At 45.4% G+C, this 27174-nt stretch overlaps 1 protein-coding gene across 3 annotated transcripts in view; it reads left to right on the top strand.

The window, feature by feature from the left end:
* Positions 1-27174, top strand: part of LOC135391757 (sodium-independent sulfate anion transporter-like) — a 109465-nt gene that overhangs the window by 37048 nt on the left and 45243 nt on the right. For 2 of the 3 annotated variants that reach the window (XM_064622187.1, XM_064622186.1), the window contains one exon: positions 12021-12196. In XM_064622187.1, the coding sequence (XP_064478257.1) occupies positions 12021-12196 (176 nt within the window). Of the gene's footprint in view, positions 1-3640; positions 3771-12020; positions 12197-27174 lie in introns of those variants that run through there. The other variant, XM_064622188.1, reaches the window with a different exon arrangement.

The raw sequence follows: 27174 nt of genomic DNA, 5'->3' as shown, positions 1-27174 counted from the left end.
TCTGACGGGATCATGTCTCGCGGAACACGGTGTTACGTCCTATCTGTACGAACACGTCCGGCGCTAACCCAGAAGTGACATTTAATGACATGATCACAGACTCTACGGGACGTGCAGATTACCGGCCGCCGATCGCCGAAGAGCGCTCCCTGATTGGATTTGTCCGCGTGACGTTTTCTCCGATTTCCAGAGAGGGCAACGCAGCGTACTCTCAACATCACTCTTCTGCTCCTGTTATGCATTACATCATATTGCACAGAAACTATACTCCGCAAATTCGCATCGGATTTGCGACGTGTTTGTCAATGATGAACGAGGAGTGAAATTGCGCACTCTATGACGTCATTCTATTCGAATCTCACAACTAGTTTTATGATACCAGTAAAACACGAATTATCCGCCTGCAGTATGAAAAAAAAACACACACAAAAAAACGCTGGAATTCATCGCGTATCGTGTATTTACACGAGCGAACTTCCTACGGAATATTCTAGCGGAAGAAAAAGCAATAAGCTCACGGCCGCGTCGTGTGTCGCGTATTCGAACGCGGCGGCCGTAGTATCGAGAGTGGCGTACTGCACACATAGCAGACGACACCATCGGTCCTGTGGTGTGCTACGAAATCTTGCGGCTAATATTCCCCATGGTTAGAAGAGCACGAGAAGACATGACGCTGAGCGGTCGCGCTTGCGTGGCAGAAGAAGGTGTTGTGACTTTTGTGCGACTTCCGCTTGGATATTCTGAGGAATATCGCTCCCGTGAATACGCATATAGGATCGCGGGCGCCGTCACGGTGCTCGTCCCGTTGAACAATGCCTCATTGAAATAAGTTCGCGCCGCCGGCACACCACACTGTCGATCTCCCTTACGTGTTTCTCTCAGTGCGCGCGGCCGAAATGTGGCGCTAGCTGTTCGGACTAAACCTGGAAAGCAATAAAACATTTTTTAAGCCGGGAATTTTGAACGAACTGTTTTTGTTTATATATTATTGAGTATTACTAATGACCAACAATATGAATCAATAATGTGTAACGATTACTAATACCGTATTGTTAAACACCAAAGTGCGGTATCTGCGCATTTTATCGGAATAGATTCGTGGGTGTATCTGATAGCGAAGAATGATAGAATTGTTCGGCGTCGTGATGGAGATCCTATAGATAAATCAGGACATATTAGGCGTGGTGAGGCTTGAGAAACTGTTTGAGTGCATTACAAAAATTTTAAACGGATGCATTTTGGTCTTACATATTGTTGAACAGCAAGTCATTCACTGCCCTGAGTTCGAGGCTAGAGTTTTTCACACGCAAAGGAGACATAAAAGGGATAGCACAATCGCAAAGCGGTTCTGTTAAAGTTCCTCTGTTTTCTCGCGATCTACATTATATCATTACCAACTGTACATCAGCAGTGTCGAATGCCATTTGCCTCTCGGGCCAATGATCGGGGAAGGCCGACATAGGCAGTTATTTCAACAGCTGCTCCCCTGTTTGCAGTTAGACGAACGCTGCTCCACTTTCTGGCTCTGCTTCTACGTTAAAACAGTCGACGCCGCTGCCTCCACTGCACGACTGAATGCTTGACCGATACCCTGTGTTCCGGACTACACAATCACGTGCCATTGGAACAAATATACTCATGTTTTCCTACAACAAATGAACAACAGCGGAAGGCATTGATACTAAAGCGCACCAGGGCGCGGGTTGTCTTACCTGATCTTGCCCATTAGTACTTCCTCAACAAATCCTGGCTTTACGTCACGCGTCAACTACGACCAGGGATATTCCCAGGATTTTCGTCTCGGGAAAGTGTCGGTATTCCGTAGGGGGGCGTAGAGGCACAGATATTTGCGACTTTTCTTGCTTTTTTGGCCTCTCTAGCAGTCAATTTGGAGGGGCGTTGCAAGATTTTTTAGGGTGTCTAAGTGGGATGTAGAGGTGAGCTGACTTGGATCACGAACGACGCGGCAGTGGTCAGTTTTCCGATTAGTTTTGGCCACCTGAAGCCCTGAGGGTTCTTTAGTGAAAGCTAAGCACACTGCACACCCTACTTAACGTCGCTTCCGAAAGACCGCGTTCCTAACCAACTTGTACCATACCACCAGATTGCCTGCGTCATCGGCCAGGATCGAACCCGCAATTTTGTGATCTGTTCATTGATGAATGTGTGCGTGTGTGTATTAGAAATTATTAAGAAGCGCTGGCCGATGTATTTATTACCCACTACCTCCAAAAGAAAGGAATAAGATACACCTCTATGGCATACATTGTAACTCAGCTTTAAACGCAGACCTCACTCTCGCCGTGTTATCCTTGCTTTCACGGAATCCGACAACGAGGCTCCACATTTTTCATAATACATACTCGATTCCGTATCAAAATCTGTTGCAGGTTTTAGTCCCGCTTCTATTTATCCTTCTTAGCTTTCTTTAGCGCCCAGTCACCAACTCTTATCGACACAGATCATTTTCGTCTGGAGCTTAAGTCATTGGAAGGCGCTATAAAGATAATCGAGATGGTGGCGTAGGAGACACTCCTTCTAATCATGCGATTTGGAACACGTTGCAAGGAGCAGCTGCGATAAATTAACAGTTCTGCTGCTCCTAACATAAATTCTCCCCCCCCCCCCCCACACACACACACAAAAAAAAAAAAAGAAATACTTCTCATGTCCTTCACTCGCAAGTTCGCTATTCGCGTCTTCGAAAAGGTGGTTGCAATACACTCGTCTGAAACAGTGTTTTAAACGGAATAAATCTCCTAACATGGTGTTGCCTGTGGAATATGCCCCCTGAGATGCGGCTTATTGTAGAATACACAATTTATAAACCAGCTCCGGTGGCGCAGCGGTAACGCGTGCGCTTGGAGACTGGGAGGTCCGCGGTTCGAATCCGCGGGCCGGCTGTGCCGTCTGGGGTTTTTCCTGGGTTTCCCTCAGATGTGTAATAGGCGTATGCCGGCACAGTTCCCCTGAAGTCGGCCCATGGACGCTATCCTCCCCCCGAGCGGACTCCCTCCACTTCACCCTCTCCTCCTCTCCACCACCTTTCCCTTCCCGAGAAACATGCCGCCTAATCAGGCAGGCAACCATCTCGGGTTCCTCCCAACGACACTCCTCCTCCTCCTCCTCCACAATTTATAACGGAGTTTTACAAAAACACCCTTCTACATTGTGCCAGACTTACACTACAAAGGTGTGTCCGTGTAACAAGACATTCACACCCGAAAGGTGTTAAAAAGTAACTGTATGGTACACACGTTTTTACTTCGAGAAAGAACAAATGGTATTGTACTCTCCAACACAATGGCACTGCTCGTAATGACGTATAGGAACACATTTGCTACCGCACACAATATGCAGCACTTGAGAAGAAAAACGTGGTTTTCGTAGTGCGCGGTCGAGAAGAACAACAAAAAAAAACAAGCAAGCAAGCAAGCAAGATGTATTGTCTCCTGCCAAAGTTCGAATTTTCTTCGAACGTACTTTGGCTTCTCCCGGGAATATTTAGGAGGCAAGTGTTGTACACGATGTCGTCGCAGAGTCGAAGGGCCACATTTAACATATCAGAGAAAGCGTAGAAGGAGGCTGTATCAGGGTCAGCAGTTATCGACGCGGGATGGCATCATAGATTCGAACACGTGTCCAGTTACAGCGCCCTTAACAGTTGTAAAAGTGGTCAGTTTAGTGACTGCAGCTCTCTGGCTAGGTGCGGGACAAATTATACTCCTCCACTGCGCGAAGGATAAGGAAGGGATGTACACGCGAGCAAGGTGAGCAAGGCGAAATGTAGCTCCTCGAGTGTGTAGCAGGTACATATATATAGGCACGCTGCTGTGTAGCGGTGATTTAATTGAGTTTTATTGTACTGTTATAATGTTTTTCCCTCCTAAAGGAATTAAACTGGATGTGTTTGAAATTTTAAGAAGATTGTTCTCAAGCAGGGTATCCAATAGATGTTATCGGTTCGGAGTAATATAGTATTCATATATTTCGTTCACATTAAGGATTTGAGGGACGCATCTGTGATAATAATTTACTGAAAAAGAGGGCGAACTAGTCATTATATCGTTAAATGTTGAGGGATGGATATGTCTAATGCTGTTAAAAAAATGAAGGGTTAGCCATGACGTAGGCTTGCTATTCCCAAAAGCAAAACAAAAAGGAAGATGAAGCAGCAGAGACAAAGAAAATTAAGAAGAAATAATGGAAAAGACCCTCCTTCACTAATCCTTGTGCAGCCCGTCATATAGGAGGTGTCAGAGAGTGACCCAGAGTTTAGCTTTCCGAAGGAATCGTGGGAATCGTGAGGAAATGTTGAGTTAAATTGTTTGTTAATTGGTTGACTGAAAGAAAAAAATAAATGAAAGAAGAATACGGAGATCGGAAGAGGCTACTCCTCCGTACATGTAAATAGAAGAGAAAGTAGAAAATGCAATAACAACCCGGTTGAATAATGACAGTTGAAGAAAACACATTCTGCCCAACATGTCTGAGAGGCAAAACACAAACGAACAGGGCCCAACTAATGGGTAAGTTGACGATTGATTGACTTGATTTTAAAAACCGGCGCCTGCCAAAGCCATGTTCATACCTTTCTGGGAAGCGCACGCCAACTAGATAAAAAATTGAAGTCAAGATAAGAAATAATGCTATCTATAATAAATTTCACGTCCTCGATGCTCAAAGTATAATTGCTTCAAATCTACACACATTAATACAAAGTGGTGCACCGGCGACCTTTACTCCGGGTTTACTCCGGACATTAACTCACGGGTGAGTGACGAGATTCTCGCGTCAGCGTGGCGTAACGTTAATCAGCCGGAACAAAAAATCGAAGGAGTGGGTTCCAGCAGCATGTCACAAGCAAGCTAGCACAGTGTTTGTCCACTCCCCTGTCTGTCCTAGTTTGCAGTGCTATAGGAGGCCATCGCAGTGCTAGTTTATTATGATTTATGTCACAAGCACTTGACGTAGCTTTTTAGTAGCTTTTTCTCGGAGTAACAGAACTTGTCAGGTGACAAGTTCAACATCTCCGTATTATTTTTAATCCGTCCAACTCCAACTCCACTTGACGTCACTTTGTTCAACTGCTGCCCTTTCATCATTTCTTAGAGGATGGACGATTTTTAATGTTGTAATCTTCTATTCACGTCCTGAACCAACTTCAGCGACGTACCACTGAATGGTGTGTCCAGCGTCGCAGTGTCCGCTATGTGAATTCACATTAGCCCCCCACCGCCCACCCCTCACCCCCCACCCCAGGATAGAACACGACAAGGGGTCACAATCAGTGTCGCCTCAATCTAGTAGTCTGGGCCTTGGTACGTTGACGAAAAAGCCATGTCAGCGTGGTTTAGTGGTTTAATTGTCAGCAATTAAAGAAGTTCCAATCCTGATACAGTGTTCACAGAAACGACATGTGAGAGATGCGAAAAACGTCACGGCTGTCTACTGCCACATGAGCGCGGGCGCCTCCTCTCACTCCTTCTCTCCCTGGACATTTTCTGGTCGGGATGTCGTCTGCTTCACTCAATCACTGCAGACGATTTGCAACACAGGCTTTATCTGGCTACCAGTGGCTGGTCATGCGGCTTATGCCAGCTCCTATCCAAATAAGCCACGGCCGCCGAAAGCACGGTCGTGATTGGAGGACTCTTAACCGCTACATTACGTCATTTGAGCGATCACGATTTGCTTATCTTGGTTGTGTTGACTCTTCTAACCGTAAGGAATACCATGCCGGCACAGCTACAAGTTATTCCGTAGCAGACGACAGGGTTGACGGCGTCGTCTGCTTTGTGCGCAGATGCACCACTCCCCATATTCCGACGTCGTACAAATGCTCAGCATCGGAACTTCCGTTCCGTGAGGCAGTTTCCTATTTTCTTTCTTTTCTTTATGCATTTTTCTTCCAGCAGAATGTTCCGTGGGGATGTCGCTCGCGCGAATACACGGATGGCAGACGTAGTTTTTTTCGTCCACCGTATCCCGAGGTGACCGAAAGACATTTCTGCGGCTGTTGATGAGATGAAGACAGCGCCAAATACAGTCGCAAATATATGCGCGTGCGGCACCTGTGTCTCGTTTCACGACTGGCCGTTACTCCATTAGAGGTGTGTGCTTGTGTTGGGAATGCGAAAACACGGTATCTAACACGACGATCTACTTGATAAATTGTCGGCGTGGGCCTTTCTTCGTTGTGCATATGATAGACTGCCGTCACAGCTGGCATCATCTGTGGCCCTTGGTGACATGTGTTAGAGTTGCGAAGTAGCACATAAATTCATTTTGGAGACTCAGCTGCCATTTTGCGAACAGCATGGCTAGCCTGGACCGTCCTGGCGCTGACATTGCTTACAACGGCTTTTCACCTGTGGAGTTTGTTTAATGTCGTCAAGTCGCACGAGTATTTCTAGATGGAACTACTGCCTGTTCGCTGTATATCCAGGAAACGCACCTGCGTATTTATCTCTGCGCGAAACTATAGTAGTTTAGAAACTTCCCTAGTAGGACTGATAATTTCATCTCCATTATCTTCCATCTACTATGATCTGGGATGATCTAATGACTGTACAGATTAGGAGCGCACGGAGAAGTGATGGACACCAAATACGACCTTTCGAACGATATATAATGACAATTCAAGTTCGGGACATTGCACTTCATCAGGGAATTTTAGGGAATGGTTTTTCTTAGGGGATTTTCGCGAACTGTTTTTCAGCTGCCCAACCACAGGTTAACCACAGGTAACTTGTAAGTTGTAATAGTAACTAGTTATTTTTCTAGAAATGTAACTTGTAACTGTAACTAGTCAGTGCTTTCGGTTAAAGTACCTGTAAAATGTAACTGGCAGGTACGTTACTTATGCATTACAATATTTGCAGCGCATCAGCATCCTGTAGTCATTTCGAGGCTTCAAATGCCCTGCCGTTTATCCCACAAAGAATTCCATGAATTTTGTCATGTCATACGCAGCCAGGATGGCCTTAGACCATATATTTATAACACGGTGTAACCATACTTGGATAGTACGTGCTATAACAAAGTTTCAGGGAATTACACCTACTCAGTTTTTTTTTCTTAAACGTAACTGAAAGTTCCATTAACGTGAAAATTGTAGCTGTAACTAGTTTCATTTCAAAAAGATGAACTGTAACTGTGACTGAGTTACTATTTTTGCGGGCTAACTCTAATTGTGTTACTATTTTTCGGAGCTAACTGTAACTGTGTTGCTCTTTTTGCGGGCTAACTGTAACCGTAATCCAGTTACTTTTTCAGTAACTTACCCATCACTGATTCTGAGCCAGTTCGTCTTCTCATTGGTCACCTGCGATACCGCTCGCGCAACGTTTGACAGAAAACGATCCACTAACAATCCCTAGTTACCCTTACTAGTACTTTTCACATCAGTTAACAAAAATTTATCAATAACAGTACGAATAAAACACTTTTTACAGCAATGTCACGATCTTTTGACGTCGTTATTTTTTAAAACACTTTCAGGGACAAATTGTACGTTGTGGCCTGTTATTCTTTTCCTTTCTGCCTTAGATACTTAAGGCAGTAGTCAATTATTTAGCGACCGCAGTGCGGGTGACAACATGCCGTTTCAACTGAAATAGCAGTCGACGTGTCACTCCACCATACTGACATGCGCATCTTCGCGATCAATGATCACCAGCCCATTCCACGTGGCTTCAACGTGCACGTGACAAGAAGCACTGAAAGGATATCACTTTATATACGATGAATGTTTGTCATCACGTAGCCCTTTCAATACAAAACACTCTCGACGTTTTACACAGTATCCCAACCGCACTAACCCCGATTTAGGAAAGAGAGAATGTTATTGTATCCTCCAGCTAAAGCGACACGATCTGTGGCGTTTTTACTTTATTGATTCACGTGCGCCTCGCTTCTCATTGTTGATTGCTCGCGCACATCCAATACAAAAGGATCGAAAAGCTCCGAGAAAGAGAGTTGTCGTCGGGCAGCTATAATAGGTCCACGTGTTGTCTGAATCCACACGTGTCGAGCAAAAGTTGTATCAACTGTTGGAGATAACTGTGGAGCTGTGCTAGCATTATCCTAAAGCCTTTTCTCTGTTCTTGAGTCTCAGTTGTATCTTCATTTGTAACTTATGGTTACTAGTGTTGTCATTTGTTTCTGTACATATCACTGTATAATTTATTGTGGTTTGTGCATTTCATTGTACACTGGATATAACGTTACCCATTCGATTACGTTTAAATGAACTTTCTGTATATATATATATATATATGCTGGAAGAAAGGGGTTCGGGCGACCGCAAAATTAAATAGGTACTAACAAAATATGAGGCAGACAACGAAGATGTAGGAAGTAGAAAAAGGGGGAGTTATTTATTTACTAGTGGAAAGTTAAGGGGGAAGTCAACGTTGCGGCGGAAGCTCCGCCTTCGTCAGGACAGACGTCGACAGATGTCGTCAGACAGTGTCCTGACGAAGGCGGAGCTTCCGCCGCAACGTTGACTTCCCCCTTAACTTTCCACTAGTAAATAAATAACTCCCCCTTTTTCTACTTCCTACATCTTCGTTGTCTGCCTCATATTTTGTTAGTACCTATATATATATATATATATATATATATATAACGACACACACACACGCACGCACAGGAATGGGATGATGAGGTGGTGGGTCATTCACCGCCGTTATGACGGTACACTGCCCCATTACTCTTGTGGTAGGGATGAGGAAGGGATGATGTTGGAAAGGTGTCCTATTAGAGTTCGTCTATTAGTCCAGTACTGGAGAGGAACTCAGCAACAACTCGTAGACCTTGCATGTGATGTGAGGGGTCCGACCATGGCCCGAGAATTTTGGCTAAGTCGAACTGGCGTTGATCGACGCGTTGACGAATTCCTCAGATGCTGGCTTCCCAGGACTCGCGTTTATAGTGAACGAGAAGGAAATTATTAGCTATTGGCAAGAAATCAGCTACAACCAAATTGAGAACCGGGGAAGACGATTGCTTCTTTTCATGGAACGGTATATATCAGGGTCATCCATGCGGCTGACGAACAGCGGTGTGGTTCAATGCATACAGTGTCCACTCGTTCGTCGTGACTGCAGGGTCGCTCTAGGGACTTAGAGGGCACAGGGTCGAATCCCTCCTCCGGTTGTGCCTGATGGAGTTGCAGCAATCTTTCCTCTCGGATGACGGCGCTGTAAGGATGGAGCGATATCTATATTTATACCGATATTATCAATATTTTCCCTCTCTGCTCTCGACGTTTTTAGATTATCGATATGTTTCTTTTTTTTTATCGATGTAAAGGTACATTATTAAAATGTCTATTCGCTACGCGAATTATCAAGAAAATCTATGAGTATCTATGTATACTCATAAGGTATAAAACTATACCAATTTAGATCTATAACGTACGAATACATATAAATAGAGTACAATATCCGAATTTCAATAAAACATCGGTAAAGTATCAATATTTCTTAATCTATGTTTGAGCGAACCTTTATCGATATATTCTGTTTAAATATATCCGCAGTTTTATCGATATGAAAAATTCCGATAATTTTGCACCTCTACGGCACACAGTCCTCCACTGCAGCCAGGTACAAGCGTATTTCCGGCAAACCCCTCTCTTCTTTCTTTCTTTCTTATCCTTATCATCGTCATCTCGTGATAACAGTAATTAGGAGTAGATGTCATCACTGTTATGTCAGCTTTATCGTAGACTGTGAATCGTTAGGTTCTTCCCGCCCATACCTCGTCGCAGGCCACGTGTCGGAGGGGAAGCAGGAAACAGCAGATACAACGGACGTTTGGAAGATACAGCCTCGTTTAATGGTCCCCAGGACAGTCTAAATGTACCGCTGCTATCTCAGGAATGCTACTTTGACGGCACATCACAAGGGGTTTAGGTATCACGGGCTTCAGATATACCTTCGCACGTGTACCGAAAAAGAATGGTACTCTACGAAATTACCTGGTCATGCTTTTCTTTCTTTTATTTTTTCACGAGCACCATTCAATGGGAGTTACCTTTCTTGAACAGAGCATTGCACCGCAAGCAAGCTGGTGTAACGATGTGCGTTGTATCATTTCCTTCCGCTGCGCTTGGGTGGGATTGGATCTGATCGGGTTCGATTGGATTGAATTGGATATGAAAGAAAAATATGCAGAGGTTAGTCTCGACCCAGTCAGGACAGGAGTGTGCGTCGTGACGTCACCTATCCACCTAACATGTGACTCGTGGTGTAGATCGACGCCAGCTCAAGCGCCTGAGCTGAGAAGACAGAAACAAAGAAAAGGAAAAGAAAAAGGCACGAGAACTTTGCCGCCGAAAGAAAGATGAAAGAAACTTGCCGAAAGAAACTCATGTTCGACTTTGCAGACGTCGTGCGAGTAGATCGTGCCGACCGTCCGTGGTTGCTTTCTCCGACACTGCACAGCGAAAATATTTCGCATGTTGTCTGCCGATGGACAGCTTGACAAAATGAAACGGGGTTTCGGGCCGTGTTAAATGTAACCTCACTGCTCCTTTAAAGAACACTGCCGCGGAACCTCGTTCAAGCTTGTTTCGAAGTCCGCGTTCGCAGGGCTGCGGGACGAAAATGAGGAGTACTTGCAATCTGGGGGAGTACAAGCTCTAATTACTCCCCAATTTATACCAGGTTCCTTTTTCCCCTCTTAGAGTGCAGTAGTCTCGCGACGTAAAGCCACGAATTATCATGGCATAATTACGCTCTAAGAAAACAAGGAGTAAAATGGGCAGTAATTGCAGCTTCTAGTACCCTAGACTGCAATTGCTCCCCATTTCAGTCCCCTAACCGCGAAGTTTACTCCCCAGGACTGCAAGTAGTCACTGAACTTCACAATGGTCTCCTGAATGCAACAGTCTATGTCAATATGTACTCATCGTGAATTTGATGAATAAAGTTATATAACTTATCTAATTTAGCAATTTTCCACCCACAAAGAGGAAGAAATAGCTTTTGATTCTTTCTCGCGAAAATAGTGCCCTATGCGTGTCGGAAGATTTTATATCACGGTTGACGGTTTAATTCGAAGTATTTTCAGTCATGCATATGAATTTTATATCTGGGACCGTTAGAAGAGAGCGTGAAATACAGTCGCCACTTTGTGACACTCATTTAGTCCCGCGCGCATTTACTCCCGAAAGGGACTAATTTTTGTGGCAACGCATTTACTCCCCAAAATTACTAAAATTGCTCTTTTTTTAAATTCCGTGTTGGCACCGCGAAGCAACTGTGGCTATGTGCGGCGTACAGGGGTGGACAGATGAAGAGAGGACAACAGGAAGGAGTGGGGGACAGGGGAGTTAGCATGCGTCCTGGGCCGACTTCAGGGCAACTGTGCCGACATTCGTCTGCAAAGTCTTCGGAAAACCCATGGAAAACCTCAGACAGCACAGCCGGTGACAGGATTCAAACGCGTGTCACCTCCCAGTCTCGGCTTGGAAAACGATCATCTTAATCACTATGCCGCGGGAGCTGGTAAATTGCTCTTTTTTTAGTGTACATTGCACACGAATTATCATTTATATTTACTTTCACGAAGAAGTGACATTTTTTCTCTACTTTTCCTTCCCACGCATATCTTGCTATTTTCAGCTGGTCGTCCTGTACTTTCACCCCCTCGCACGGAACTCAAGACTTACAAACTCACATACTCGAAACAACATAATTCTGTAGTTTTGCACACACAGACGAACCTACACGTAAACAGCAAGCTTATCTCTTGTCGTCTCGCGACATTCGACGCTGCCGTATCATCACGCAGCTCCAAATAAGGAGCACGTGATCTTTCATCCCTTTCGTCAAAACGGAAGAGTGACATACCGTTAAGTACGCGCGCGAGAGAAAGGGACAGTTGAGTACACTGCGAGAGCATCGCATAACCGGCGGTTGTACATGCGCACCCTCTCCCAATTGTCACGCTCTTTCTTGCCGTAACATTCTTTCCACCAATGCGTGCTTTTGCGTCGTGCTTTGCAGGGGAGATCCACCGGTAGAGGAGGATGAGGACTACTTAGATGCAGACAGAGCCGCCGCCAGACGAGAACGGACCATGGTTACCACATCAGGCTCCAGAAAACACTCATACGATTTCGAACTGAACCCCATCATGCGGACTGACAAGGACCATGTCGTGATTAAGGCGGACTTCAAAGGTAAGTGCGACGTCGTCCTTGCTTTCCGTTTGCGTGCGAGGTATGTGTGCTGCAACTGACAGGTGCACTCACTATGGGGGTCAATGGGGTGGGTGTGAAAATGTGCGTGATGCGAGAGTTTTTTTGGTGTTCGAAGCACGCGTTAGAATTCGGGTCAGGGTGGTTACTGGGGTTCGGTATGAAGCTGTTTTATTTAAATTCAGTGACAGCACGAGAAAGAATGCATACTAAAGCAGATTTAGGTACGCTCGCACAGTATACGCATCATCTGTCTTAGAAGAAATCATATCTTCGTACATTCGTCTGTCGCGGTCGAAAATTTTCATGCCGTTAAATTTGCTGCGATGTTTTGGAATCGTATGTGTACTTCACATTTTTTTTGCGCTCGGCGAATGATGGAGGAAGGGGTTGGACAAAGCGTTTCTTTCATGTATGCACTGCGTGAAATTAGTATTCAGTGGCATTCAGTCGTTTTTTTGCTCATTTAATTGAAACTAACAAGCAAGAATGGGCAAAGTCTAGCACTCTCAACGATAATTGCTACTGGTCGAACAGAATTGGGTATATTGCGCTGCAGTTTTTGGTACGACTTTCTACGCTTTCTTTTCTTTCTTTCCCCTTTTTTAAGTAGGAAGTTGGTCCTCACTGTAGGACTCATAATTGTATTTTCATCAAATTACCTCCATCAATAGGGTACACTATCGATGAAACAGCCCAATCATAATCATTTCAGTAAAGTGGTCATGTTCTTATTTATTTTTTATTTTTTCGCTTTCAGTTGAAACAGGAACGTCCGCACTTGTTGAGCGGGGCAAAAACCTCGGGTGGTATATTTGAAACACACACACACATAAATGGGATGATGATGTGAGATTGTGCCAGCGAATTATCAGAGTTAGGCGCCCCAAGTAATGCTACCAATAGCAGCAGTACGTTTTCGTTCCAGCATTGCTTTGTGCGGCGCGGGAAAGTGAAAATATAGCTTCCTGCATAGATAAGACGCAGCAACCACATTTTATCCAACTGAGGCCAATCACCCCACAACTTCTTGCTTCGTCCATAAATACAACGGAATATCAAAGAACAATATCAGATAGACATCAACAAGTAAGCGCCCATATCCGTACGATTCATATCGGTTACCCGTTGCTCCTGGCTTTATCTTCGATCGTTGAGGGGAACAAAACAAATAGTACGAAGCGCCGGTGAAACCCTGCATGGGAGCCACGCTGTTATCCTAGCAACAAGTGAACCTTGCTTACATTCTAAAGCATGGTGAAAATCGGGTTGGAATGTCAATCAAGCGGCTTTTGTGTCAAAAAAGACCCTGTAAAGTGTACTACTTGTGTGCTGCGCTATGAATGGGTGTCTGTGCTTTGTGCGACGTCAGTAGGCGGTATTTAAATCAGGCACGAGGGGAGGACGATATAACCCTCCCGTAGAAGATGAACAGATAGTCTCCTCGTTGGACATTGTTTTTGTATAAGTACTGTAAAAGTATTCAATTGTTTAAGCAATTAAGTAATATGCGCATATAATATCTAGCTCGTTCGGGTGAGAGTGCTGAAAGTCTGAGGCTCCGTCAGGATATTGGGAATTGTCGTTGCAGCACCCACGTGGAGTCAAACCTTTCCTTGGTGAAGTTGACATCGACGAACAAGCATACATTGTCGAGTTGAGAACCAGGGAAATGATGTTGGGATGAGAGTGGATTTGATGTCCAAATGTTGCTAACGTGTACTAAATGCGTACCAAAATGGTGTTATAATAAGGGGCACTCACTGGATCAGTCCGGCTTGGTGAAAGCCATTTGTTGCAAATTAAAAGTTGCGCTGGCGATGACAGGAAAACGAAGAAAACATTTGATTTGCAAACGGGTCTGAATGACTCGGAACTTTAAATTCGCGGGAAAACTACGATTGCGAGATTCGTTCCTTTTAACGGTGTTCCATTTAAACTGGATAAGGTTCTCTTTCATCCCGTCATAACTCCGTCGTTGACGTTTATGGCGTTATACTCAGATCGTTTGTGGTTTATCGGCCTTCGTGAATCAGACACAACAGTCTCCACCCCCCGTTTCAAAGGTTGCGGGTTCGAATCTTGCACAGGACGTTAGCAAACCTATTGTTTACATGCGGTGTGTCGTGTGCCATTCCGGCGCACGTTTACGAGCCCTCGTACGGGCAAAATCACTTCACAAACCGACAACTGTGACCAAGCTCCTGATCATTGTTGTCTCACGATGTCAAGTCACAATCTATCGAAATAGTGGTAAAGAAATGACCCCGCATTACCGTCGTTCTGCGAACATGGTTTAATAAACATGCTTTAGTTTTATGTGCGTGAATAGTTTGTTTTCCCTATAGTCTCAATGCTTGAAACTTATTATTCGACATTTCTGAAAGCGCGACCATCCGTCTACCACCCTTCTACAGCAGCTAATGCATCTCTCTAATGCTTGTCGCAATATGCTGCTTCTGCAATGAATGGATTAAGTTTCATCTGCAGAAATTTGATTAAAAGGGAGCGCGGGACTTATTTTACTACAGATCTTTATATTCATCGCGAACTCCCCTGTACGATACACCTCACAGATTAGATTTATGTGCGAGAGATTACGTAAGGTTGCTTGGGTTTAATATACACAATGACTTCTTGTGTCTATACCAGTTCATTTTCATCTCCCGCCTTATTCCGCACGCAGTTTCTTCCTCCTTCGACACAATATTTGCGCTGCTCTCATTGCACTGGATAAATATTCGAATAGGAAATCAGAGAAGCGATGCTTCAGAATGATACCATATAGTTAGATTGCTGCATACGTATCTTCTACAGGCCAAGTCACGCTTCCGCTTCACGGTGATTAGCTGAATGGATGGATATTTAAATAAATATCTGGGGCTGGTAGTTCGACAAGCATGGATCTTGCTATTCTACAACACAAAACTGACTGCTAGACGACTACGTGGGATTGGAGGCAAAAATGTGAATGTGAACAAATAACACTAGCAGAAAAGGTAAAGAAAGGGTTAACTTACTCTCGGTCAAAGCAATAAATTCTAAGCAAGCACGTGTAACAGAATAAACGGCGATGTTTCCTCAAGTTTGAAGAGATACGAACACATACACACACACACACACACAGTAGAGGACAAGACGAGACTCATAACCAGCAATCAATTACTTGTTGCAAATCAAATTTGATTTAATTGAGCTTTACAGTTTTGTGTCCGGTGAACTTCAGAACCTTCAATGGCAACAGACGTTCCGCGCTCCAGTCAAATATTCCCGTGCGAAAGGCTGAAACTAGCACCATTCAGTGCCAAATGGTGCTGCTATAGACACCGCGCACTGCTGCTGAGATAGGCCATCAAAACACTTACCTTCATTTGATCTCGCTCTTAAAAACGGGGTACTGAGTAGAACAATTTCTTATCGCAGAATGAAAGATTACGTTACGTTGACATCAACACAAAAGCAACGGTTACGTAATTCGGATTGGTGTCCTCAAACTATCTTCCGCGATTATTGGACAAATCGTTTGCGGAGACCAATGGGAGTGCGCACTGCATTGTCGACCTTTCACTGGGGGAGGGAGAGGGAAGACGTAAATTGCAGATTCATCTGCTTATGAAGCACGGAAGACGCAACGGGTGAATTTCGTTCTTTTTGTGTTCGGGGAGAGTTTTTTCCTTTCCTTTCCTTTTCTTCTTTTTTTTTTTTCTTTTCACTGTAATGGCCCCTAGAGTCACTAAATAGGGGTACAGAGTGTCGCATTCCTTTTCCGCGCCGGAGCCTCAGTTCCCTGTCCCTGATTGGACCGACCGTGTCACGTGATTTCTCCTTCCACGAACGCGTCGTCCATGTTGAGTCCCCTCCACCCAAACGAGCTGCATGCGAGCTGGCTCGGCTGATCGCAGTTCTCCGGCGGATAAGGGAGAGGTTGGCGTCCCATTGCTAGGCGACGCAACCGCGCCGGACCCAAGATGGCGACCTCAACGTGGCTCAGTGTCGCTACTCTGCTCCCTATTTAGTGACTCTAATGGCCCCTTTGGAGGGACTATCGCATCCGTCGCTTTCGATTCCGAAACTACAGTGCCATTTTACTCCTCGTTCATCACCGATAATGACGCGGAAAATCCGACGCGAATTGGTGGGGTTGTTTCTGTGCAATTTGATGTAACGCATGGCAACAGCCGACAACGGATGTTGAGAGCATTCCAGAATCCCCTCTCTGTAAACGTCACTTGGACAAGGCCAATCAGGGAGCGGCAGAGAGACCTTGGCGTCCGGCCGCCGGGCGGGAGTGATGGCATCTGTAGGTCGCGGAAAAGTATGAGTTCGGCTCGTGGAATAGGGCTGTTGCAGCGAAGTTTGCACAGCGCCATTTCGGGCCCAAGCGGCCACGGATCGAAACAGTAGGTACTTTCATCAGCGGGTTCTGCATGCTGTTTCAAGCGGTATGGCACCAAGGAAAGCTAACCTGTAGGAAATCCACAGATAAAGCGGTCCATCTTGCCGAGGTGCCTTGAAATCATGTATCTGAAAATGCCGCGTCGTCTGCTTAAAACTACCGCGTGTTGCATGTTTTGGGGCGCTAACGTTGCTGCTCGCTCGCGCCAGCTGGCCCACAGAGACAGGTATATGCTGTTTCTGGTTAGCGTCGTACATGTTTGTACAGACAAGAGCGTAACACCGCTTTCCACGGAACATGATTCACGTCAGTCAGCACTCGCACTGGTAAGCGAAAGTCGGCGTATTTACCGAGGTGTTTTCACTTAGTATATTGCGGTGCGAACGCCAAGCGACGACCTCGGAGACAATCACCTGCGCTGCGTTCCCATTCGTGTGCCCGGCTTACGTCACTCTGGCTTAGCTGCAGACGGAGTGCGAATCTTTAAGACTCGTTAATTTAATAAGTAAAGTACTTTCGGAAGAGAAACTTTGCCACGTAGACTGTGAAGCCGTGCCGAACAGTACAGTAAAGGCCTGTTCCGACATATAGCGATTTGCTATATAGCGCTAGAAAATAGCGCGTTATTTTCCTCCTCGCAGTGCTCCAAACCGCTAAAAATTAGCGCGTGCCGGAGTTGAGCTCATATCAACTTTTTCAGCGCTAATATTAGCACTACAATGGTGTAGCCAATGAGAAGGCCCTTCAGGGGTGACGTCGCGGAAGTCGTGGGGTTGTTTTGCTTCCGGATTTGACAGCACGGCGACCGCTTTGGAACCGGTGAGTTTGTTATCCAAAATGTATGGTAATTTTCTGTTTCGTCAAGTGATGGAACTTGTTCGTCTGCATGCTGTCGAACTCCTGGAGTACTGTGATGGGAGAGACCGGAAACGGCCACCCAACTTCCGCCAAATTATAGTGCTAGCGCCGCTTTGCAAGTGAGAACCGTCTGATGACACTGAACGCTGATTTTGTGCGTTACTTTGTAGCGCTATATTAGTGCGCTGCTATATGTCGGAATAGGCCTTTATGGTTTCACACATACCTTTCCGGATGCGATACTCCCTCTAAACCTGCGAAAAATGATAATTTAGAGCGGGAATAAACCTTCAGTCTTCAGTTTTGGTGACTTTGAACATATCATAAACAGGTATCGCAATCGACTTTACGGATAGTGATGTGCCTCAAAACAAATACGCGGTGGAGGCACGTGTTGCAAAGATGTTAAGATAATAAACGCGTTTACGATGTTGCTATAGACGCATGCCCTACTTTACTTCCCGGACAAGGATCGCAAATGTGCGATTGAAGTAAGGAAGTTATCTTTTTCTTGATAGGCATAGGAGATATATTTGTGCACATCAGAGGCACCGGAGCAGGGGGAGCGACGGCTCCCCCTCATTTACAGATGAGGTAGCACGGCTCCCCCAGATAGTAAATTATGTTTGTAATTATATTAACATTATCTTCTAACTGACATATTCATACACATTACTTCAGCAATGTTAGTTTAGTTCTGCTGTACAAGTATGCGCATGTCGTAATTTGCCTGGCGCACGTTTTCAATTTGTGTACCACCCCTGTATTGCCTGCATGAGCCCTCAAGGAAAATAAATGATGATGATGATGATGGTAGCATTTTTTTCCGCTGCCCCAATGGAAAACTAGTTCCGACGCCACTGGTGCACATGGCTGTCTAGAGCACTGATATATACTTTTCTGCATGAAGACCCAAGTAGCACAATATACTGAAAGAGCGAGTGCATGGGGATGAACCCGTGGACAACACTGTGAAATGAAGCACCGCACTGATGAGGCACCTGTCAGCCACGGCAATGCACTTGAACTTACAATGCATTCTGGAGCTTACCATGACATTCACAATGCTCTGCAGGAAATACGCAGGACACGCACTAACAGGATACGAACTGTAATGTAAATACAAGCAACTACACAGGATAAGAACTACGCAACTAGGAAGGCTTTTGTACTTTTGCTGGAATTAGTTTGGTTGTGCGACATTCTCTGCGACGATGTACTGTTGGGGACACGGTTGTCTAAAATCTCCAGCCCGCGGCGGAATGATCCCCTATCGGCGATGTTGCGCACGGAGGAACTATACTAATACCCTCCCCGAGGGGATGCCGCGCTGGACTGCTCTCCCTAGCAGACGACGCTGAGAATGTGATGGTACTCTCTCCCGACAGGTGGCGCTGCGTGTCCTTACCTCGGAGACTGTAATGGTCAGGTCCCCCAAACTCACCTCGGAAAAGCGTGGAACGAAGAAGGCCGCCACTAGATACCCCACTGTTGCCGTTCCGGATCACTTCAGCGCGCTAAGTTTAGCGGCAAAATGTTTTTGTTGTTTCTGCGAATGAATCTAGCCTCTATATGTCCAAATAAAACGCGTATAACAACTTTCTGTGTCGTGTTTCACGTTTTGGTCCCGTTTCTAAACGTGTTGAGCGATCGGAAGGATCTAGTGCACGGCTGCGTGCATCACATAGCGTACCTGTCGTACCACGCGCCGCCACTGGCGCCGCAGGCGCAGTCGTCGATTTCGCCTTCGGTGACTTGGCCTGGCTTGGACTGTGCTTCAACTGGATCTTTAGCGCGCTACAATCAAACGCAAGCCAACGTCTGGTAACAATGGGGTATCTAAGGGCGGCCTCCGGCATTGCACGCATCGGGATAGGAACAAATACATGGGAAAATGGCGACCTTGGGGGACCTGGTAATGGTATAGGGACTGTGCGACAAACTGGTGGCGCCGCGATGCGGCCTCCGGAGAAAGTACCTTGCGTGATAGCCGCCGGGTAGCCAGCTTTGTTTACATGTGAAGTGCGGGCATCTTTTTTTGCCACAGCATCGCTAACTGCGCCTGCACCTAAAAGAACTCTTCATTAGGGACCAGATGTCTAATTTCTCGTGATTTCTTCGCTTCCAATACCACCGAGGACTCGCAGCGAATAGCGTTTGTGACGCGTGTTCGGCCATTGCATGAGGTGTGCACAACCTGAGCGAATATATTCTATTTCTTTTGTTCTAGTTTCAATGAAACTGAATGAGGACCTGCAAAATGATAAATGATTTACAGTTGCCACTTTCGTGACGGTGAAACGCCGCTGGATATCACCGTCAAATGCACCTACCAAACGGCAACCTATTTCGATATAATGATTGAGGTGTTTTATCGCCAGTGCCCAGAGCTGATATTGCTCCCGGTATGACGAGTCTCACAGTGAGAACAGAAGTTCTACGTTGTCCAAAAGGTTTAGTATTTACTCACCGACCATTTCACAGCTGTCGTCCCGCAAGCCTACGGCGGTAGCCGAGGTAAAAACTCATACTTTCTTCTTTGAGGATCTCTTTAGCGTTATTGTATCTGAAGATACTGGAAAAACTGCAGTACAAGTTCATGCAATACGTTGTGACCCCACGTGTTTATTTGTATTGATAAAACGGACGCACGATGTAAATTTCAGTGACAAAGCTATGTGTGTGCAAAGACGACGAAAGGAATACAAGAACAAGACTCAGTCAAAAACATGATATTACAAATGGCTGGAGTCAGAGGAATACATGTACATAGCCTTCGCTAGCAAGCCAGGATTTTGTGAGAAGTCAAATAACCACCCTCTCGACGTATCACTTACAGGTGTTTTGACCGGACAGACGCCAGTGGCTGTTCTCCTTCCGTACTGTTAGATGCATTATAAATACGGTGGTTGCTTCTGTGCAGTTTGTCTCCATTCACTTCGTTCGCGCCCCAGAAAGGTTCCACATTACTTGCACTTCGAAAATTAGCCCTTCTAATTACGGCGGTCGCCACGAAAGCTACGGTTCCACTTGAGAATGCATAGAACGGGCGGTGTGGTATCACGTCCGATACGTCCAAGACCGCCACTGGCAGCGCTGTCGCGACGGAGCAGCGCGCCCCCTTTAGGTGTCGCACGGTCCCTCACGGGCTGGATATTTTAGACAACCGTGTCCCCAACAGTACTTACCTGTATCAGAATCACAACAACGAACATTAAAATATTAAAATTATGAATATTAAATTATACGCTACATTAAAATTAAAATTGTACATTAAAATAAAAATATTAAAATATTATGGAATCGGCGAGACATGTCGATTATGCGGATTTCGGGCGGAGGCATTTTTCTTGTGTATATAGTGAAGGGAATAAAACCGACTTCTCATTTCGGCTTTGCTTTGTTTCTCTTGTCGTTTTATATCGGAAACGGAGTCGTACGTAACGCTACTTCGCCCTGCAGGTGCGGACAGGTTCCTTTCTTGTTATTCATTTACCGTTTAGAACAGAATGGGTACAGTCAATCCTGCCCCATGCATGGGGAAAAAGCGCCCTTAACATGTCTGCGCTGAACAGAGAGGACGCTGCATCCAACGAACATTCTCGGGTGAATCACGTGTTGCTTAGGCATGCAGCTCCTAACAAGATAAGGTCGTCTGAGAAAACCTGTCATACTGTGTAACGGTGACAAGGACGCCGACGGAGCAACCGGCGGGAGTGGGTTGTAAACAAATCAAAGCCTCCGTTATAGCCCAATATAGCTTGGTCTTAATTAAGTGTCGGAACCGCAGATAACCCGCATGCCCCCTGCGACTGTTTGCTACAAAAAGATAAGATTAAATAGCGCCCGTGTGTAATCTGCTTGTTCTCTTTCGCGCTTATCTGATCGAAGGTGAAGTGCCTCTAATCTAATCATACCGTGGGGTTTGTTCTATGATGAGAATATGCCAAGATCAGCGCTGCCATCTGTCGGAACTTGAGGAATCTTCTGTAAGCTTGGGGGACAATCCGGTTCGCTAGTAGCAGCATTTATGATGTCGTGTGAGAACCTTTCACGTAAACTGAATTTTTGCCAAAAAAGTGTGGTAGAAATATCGGCAGTACATTTGCAGCTTCTCGCGTCTTGCTATACTCGCGTAACAAAACCTGGACAAAAGAAAATGGCGGTGTTACAAAATTTAAAAAGCAATACATTTGGGTTCGTTGCTATAGATCCATCAGGAAAGCGAAAGCACGACTAGCCCTATGTTTTCTCGTAACCCGTGTTATTGCTATCCTTATCCTTGGTTCAGTCGGTCTAGAAAATGACTTATGCTATGCATCGTGCGCGGCCCACTCACTGGAAAATATTGGCGACAACTCAACAACTTGAAGCAACTCTAACCGATGTGTATAATCGTGTTTGTAATTAGCATTATTTTCAGAGTACACATAATTAGTTTTAGTAGATGGGGAGTTGATCGCGATAAGGGTTCCGAAAGCACAAAAAGTCAACCTCGTTGTTACTTTCAAGTAGCTGGCATTACACTGCTGAGCTGTAGCTAGCTATACGAGAGTTTTAGTTCTAGGATATAATAGGGTAGTAGTTATAGTTAGGGTTACCGTTTTTCTGCTTTTGTTTTTGTTTTTACGGAAATTCGGCGCGTGTCTATCGGCACATCTTTAGTGTTGAAACATATGATTGTCCCAGCAGTAATATTAAGCCTTAAAAATGAAAATACTCTTTTGCATGGCGATACTTTGTAAAGGGGGGGAAAAGGTCACGAGTTGGCACTTTTGGGTACACAAATACAAATCACAAAGAAACAAACATTTATACTGCGGGAAATCGCAAATCGCCAACGCGCACAGGACTTGTTGTTGTTCTTGGGGCGTAGAATTCATCACGGTAAAAACCTGAGACGGGGGACGACGAGAAACGGACACGCACACAAACACGTCGTCCCCATGTCTCGCGGGTTTTTACGGTGATGAATTCTATAACCACCAGCTCGCTTGCTTCCTCGTAATTATGGCGTTGTGTTGTTGGATACCCGCTCTCCATACACTAGAAACTGCGTATGGCATCTATGCTTGGGTATAACGCGTTTCGACAACTTGACGCTTGTGGCAACATTTGAGCATATCACACTGAAAGCCGAGTGAGGATAACAACATTCTCTTGGCAGGCACACAGACCATACTCTGAAACATATCACGCATTAAGAAATTGCCGCGCACGAAGCTGAAAACATTTTCCCATAACTAAAAAATTGATTTCCCTTTTCTGCCCTTTCAGACGAGTAGGGAATCGCTATTGCTACCATTACGTTCGGAATATGGGAATATATTCGGAGTTTTCTCTCTCTCCCTACTCTCTCCCCTTCTCTCTCTTTCTCTCTCTCTTCATTTTTTTATTGTCGAATTTGCAAAAGAACATTCTACGATCGATGCTCGGTGTATTTTTTTTTTTTTTTTTTTTTTTTTGCAAATGTGGGAAGCCACATATCCTAGCGTCATAGCCAAACGACAAAATACTGCGTCATTGCCAATCTCTGGCAAATAACAAATCCGCGAGCCACATATAGGATAGATCACACGTAACCAAAATGCAGCTGAAACAAGTTGGCGAACCCGAACGTCATATGGAAACAAACAGTGAAAGTAAGGTAAATAGAAACACCAAAAAATTATTCAAAATAGAGTACGAATGCCTTTGGAGGAGGAAGGTACTGGTTAAAAATACTAGCAAAATATTTGAAACACGGTGCTTCGCTACACTTGCTAGAATGCACGGTGTCACCAAGTATCGCATGAAGCAGCAGCATGACGCGCTGCTGCATGAATGCTCTTCTTGGAAGATAACACGGTCCACCATCGCAACATGCGCTAATGTTAAAATGTTGCAAGCAAGCTGCTAAATACCGTGCAAGACAGACCTATATTCCGTCTTATATCTATGCTACACGGGCACAAGAAATTACGTCATCGTCAAATGGAATTGAGGGTCCCGAATGACATTATCCACGAACGTCCTAGAGCGCGAACAAATGTGCACTAAAAGCTCCCGAAATATGCATGCATCTATGCACTAAATCACTTGCACTTCATCCTAAAGGCTCTTTCACTGAAGGATACTCCAAAACTCGCAGCTGAGTCTCTTTCTCCAGGAATCTAGACTCGCGGAAAGACTCAGTATATTTGTTCACGGGGCCTACATCTCAACTTTTGACCGTCATCATTTCAAAGTCTGATATCATATCTCACCCCGGCTACAGTCGTGCTCATCCTGTCCACATGAGTGAGGTCAACAACGGCAAGCCGGTCTCCGCTACCACAGCCACCTTTACCTCCTCTCATGCGCAGAGACACAAGGTCCACGGAGGCACTGGTTCGCCGACACAAGGCACTGGAACAGCACTAGTTCAGCACTAGTTCAGCACTAGTTCAGGAACTGCGGGCAGTGCATGCGAAAACCTACCCAGTCGTACCGTGTAGAGTCACTAAAACACCGTATACCGTATAGTGGTTACCGTCGTACAGGGAGCATCCCAATGAAGACTACTGAGGGATGCTCGCATGTTTTCTGCGGTAGGTAGTTCTCTTGGAATACCCAAACTCAGGGCTAGAGGGTTTGCACACCCCTCCCTCTCCTGTGCCACCATCATCTCTCCCCTCCCTCTTTCACCCTCCCCTCTTCTCCCTCCCCTGGGTGCACCGAGCCGTCACTACAGAGCAGACTGACCGCACCTTTCCCCTACATCACCCCCCCCCCCCACCCACCCACCCACCCCGGTTAAAACAGGCTCATGACCGCAGGTCCGACGGTTGTCATCTAGTAGCGGCGTCGAAGAAACAGTGGAACGAGCTCTGTACAAGCGCCGCTGCTGTCACGTCACATCCTTTTTTTTTTCTCCTCCTCATTTACCACAACGTCACCTCCACTTTCCCGCCCACTGGGGAGCAGCCCATGCAAACAGAAACGCTCCGACCCCAATCCCTGAGAGCTCAGAGTCGGCGCCGCCACGAAATCTGGGCCAGATAGTTTCTGCACTTGCGTCCCCGTTGCGCGTCTTTTCCTGCCTTCGCGTTCAAATACCCGGGCGCTCTTTTGTGAGGTGTCCTATGTTAGACGATTCGCAGAACATGAGACGCTGTCTGTGAGGCACTTCAGAAAGCGCTCGAGAATCATGGAACGTAAGTTCCCTTCAGATGTGATGTTTTGAGCTAAGAAGGGTTCGTTGTTCGTCTTGGCTTTCGTAATTGATATTTCATGCGATTAAAGCGTGTGGTTTCAGGGGCTTCATCACCATACACCACCACCCCGTCCACCAAAGATCTCACAACCTCCCCAATACGAATGCATTTTATAACTCGTACATAGGGCCCTGTGTTTTCGGGTTTTGTGCTTTTTTAAAATCTGCGCTAAAAATCGGGTTTTATGTCAGGAGCCGTAAAACAGGTTGGTATCGGGTGGAAAATTAGATTTTCGGGTTGAAAAAAAAAGAACAGAACGCTTCTCTCATTTTAGATGGACATAAGGTGCGGGACAGCTGTGCTGAATGTCCAATGCTTAGTGTTCTCCGTATTGGTCGCTGAATTGAAACTTTGCAAAGTTTTCGGGGGTTTTCGGGTTTTACCCTAAGTGATGATGATGCAAATCGGAGGGTAAAAACAGGTTTTACCTTTAAACATAGGAACCTATATATACACAGCAGCGTATACAGGGTGCTTCACCTAATGTGTCATAAAATTATATTTAAAAATCTACTTGTCTGAACATTATGGAATCAACGCTATTTATCTCTCGGGAGATTTTGCCATTACTTCTGAGCACTTTTATCAAATTTAATTCGCGAGAAATTGAATTTTGCCAATTGAACTCTGAAATTTGCGAAGTCAACCTTGCGTTTTTTTTTGTGTTTTTTTTTTTTTTTTGTTGTTGTTGTTGTTGACAGAAACAGAAGGCGCATGCAGGATTTAGGCCATTCTAGCGCAAAATGCATTCACATACTAGAAAGGTAATAGCTGGAAAAAAAAATATTTAAAGAAATGCGGAAACCATCCTTTCGCTCGCAATTATTATTATTCTTTTTTTTTTTCAGCTATTATCTTTCTAGTAGTGAACGTATTTTGTCTCGTACGGGTAAATCCTGCATGCGATAAACGAACGTGAGGTTGAATTGGAAAATTTCGGAGTTCAGTGGGAGAAAATTCAATTTCTCGCGAACTAAATTTGATGAAAGCGCTCAGAAGTAATGGGCAAAATCTCCGCAGAGAGAAATCGCGTTGATCCCATAATGTCCAGACAAGTAGATTTTTAAATCGTTTTACATGTTGCAGGTACACGTTTGTCTCATACGTCTGTTGTCGCCGACGCTGTCGCACACTTGTCTACAAATACGCATTTTGCTGAGCTATTTTCATATCGTTTAAAACATTCCGGAAGCCTACATACCGTTCTTATTCGTTTGTATTATTTTGCTATTTCACTTGACGTTTCTATAGTCCATATGTGACCGTTGTACTGCACCAAGAGTGGAGGCCCCGGGAAGCTCGACGTTATGGACTGTAACCCACAGCAATGCTACGATTATTAATAGCTGAGAGCGATAGTTGCCGACAAGATGGCGTATATGCAGGCCAGCTGATGGATGAATTCCATAATGTAGAAGCCTGAGTATTGGGCCACGACCTTCTAGATTATAACAACCATGTCATAATCGGCAACCGCTATGAGGAGCCCGTCCGCACGATCCGCTAGGGGCGCTACTCATCGGCCCGCGCCATCTACATCATGATTGAACGATGGAAATTTGAATTTTAAACGCACAGAAGCGGACGTACGACTACCGTAGCAGACGACAACAATATCTCATATGAAAAGGCGTAGAATTATGATAATGAACTTTAGAAAGAACATCTCCCGTGAGACATCCACGGCTTGCGCAAAAATACTAAGGTACGCTGAAGTACACAGTATTGCAGGAATAGAGTAAGCAATAACAGGGCCGATGAGTAGCGCCACCGCTAGCTTCTAAATGCGGCGCTGGGAAGGGGTGCCTATAACACGGTCGTTATAATCTTGTAGGTCGTGGTCTGAGCACTTCCATCGTGTGTTCGTGTCGTCCCTCTCTGTGCCCAGACTCAGGCTATTACATTATGGAGCAATAGTTGCTTTATACGCGCTTTGGGTGGTCCTTCGCGGAAGTTAATCTAAGTCCCCTCCATGACTCTCCGCCACCTCTTCGGATTTTTGTAACCCGTGTATTTCGCACATACATGCGCAAGGTTCACAGGCACACAGCTAGAAAACTCGCGCTCGTATGTGCGAGTAAAGTCATGGGCGAGAATTGGGGGCACGCCATTGGAGAGAGGCATTGCAGACGACAGCACGGATGCCCAGCTGTGACACTGACGTCCATCGCGTGTGCTCTTGTTCTGTCACCTGCTGCCCCGTTTTGCGTCAGTTTCTCTCTGCGCGCCGCAACCTTGAACACGGAGCCCCCTTATTTGAGAGAAGCACCAATGAGGTCGCTCCACGGGCAATAGGTGAGAGAGGGGAGCTGGGGAGCTGCGCAGAGGGCTGGCATACTTGCATAGCGTATTGACGGTGTTTTTAAACGTTTTGGACTGTGACGTTCGCAAGTGCTTCAAAATGCATCGCCTCTTTCTCGGCTGGGGAGCTTCTTTTTTTTTACTTTTTAACTGTGTGTTGTGTGTGTGTG

Source organism: Ornithodoros turicata, chromosome 4 (assembly GCF_037126465.1).
Source record: "Ornithodoros turicata isolate Travis chromosome 4, ASM3712646v1, whole genome shotgun sequence".
NCBI classification, from domain to species: domain Eukaryota; kingdom Metazoa; phylum Arthropoda; class Arachnida; order Ixodida; family Argasidae; genus Ornithodoros; species Ornithodoros turicata.
The sequence above is the reverse complement of the archived record's forward strand: the minus strand, read 5'-3'. Positions and strand labels throughout refer to the sequence as shown.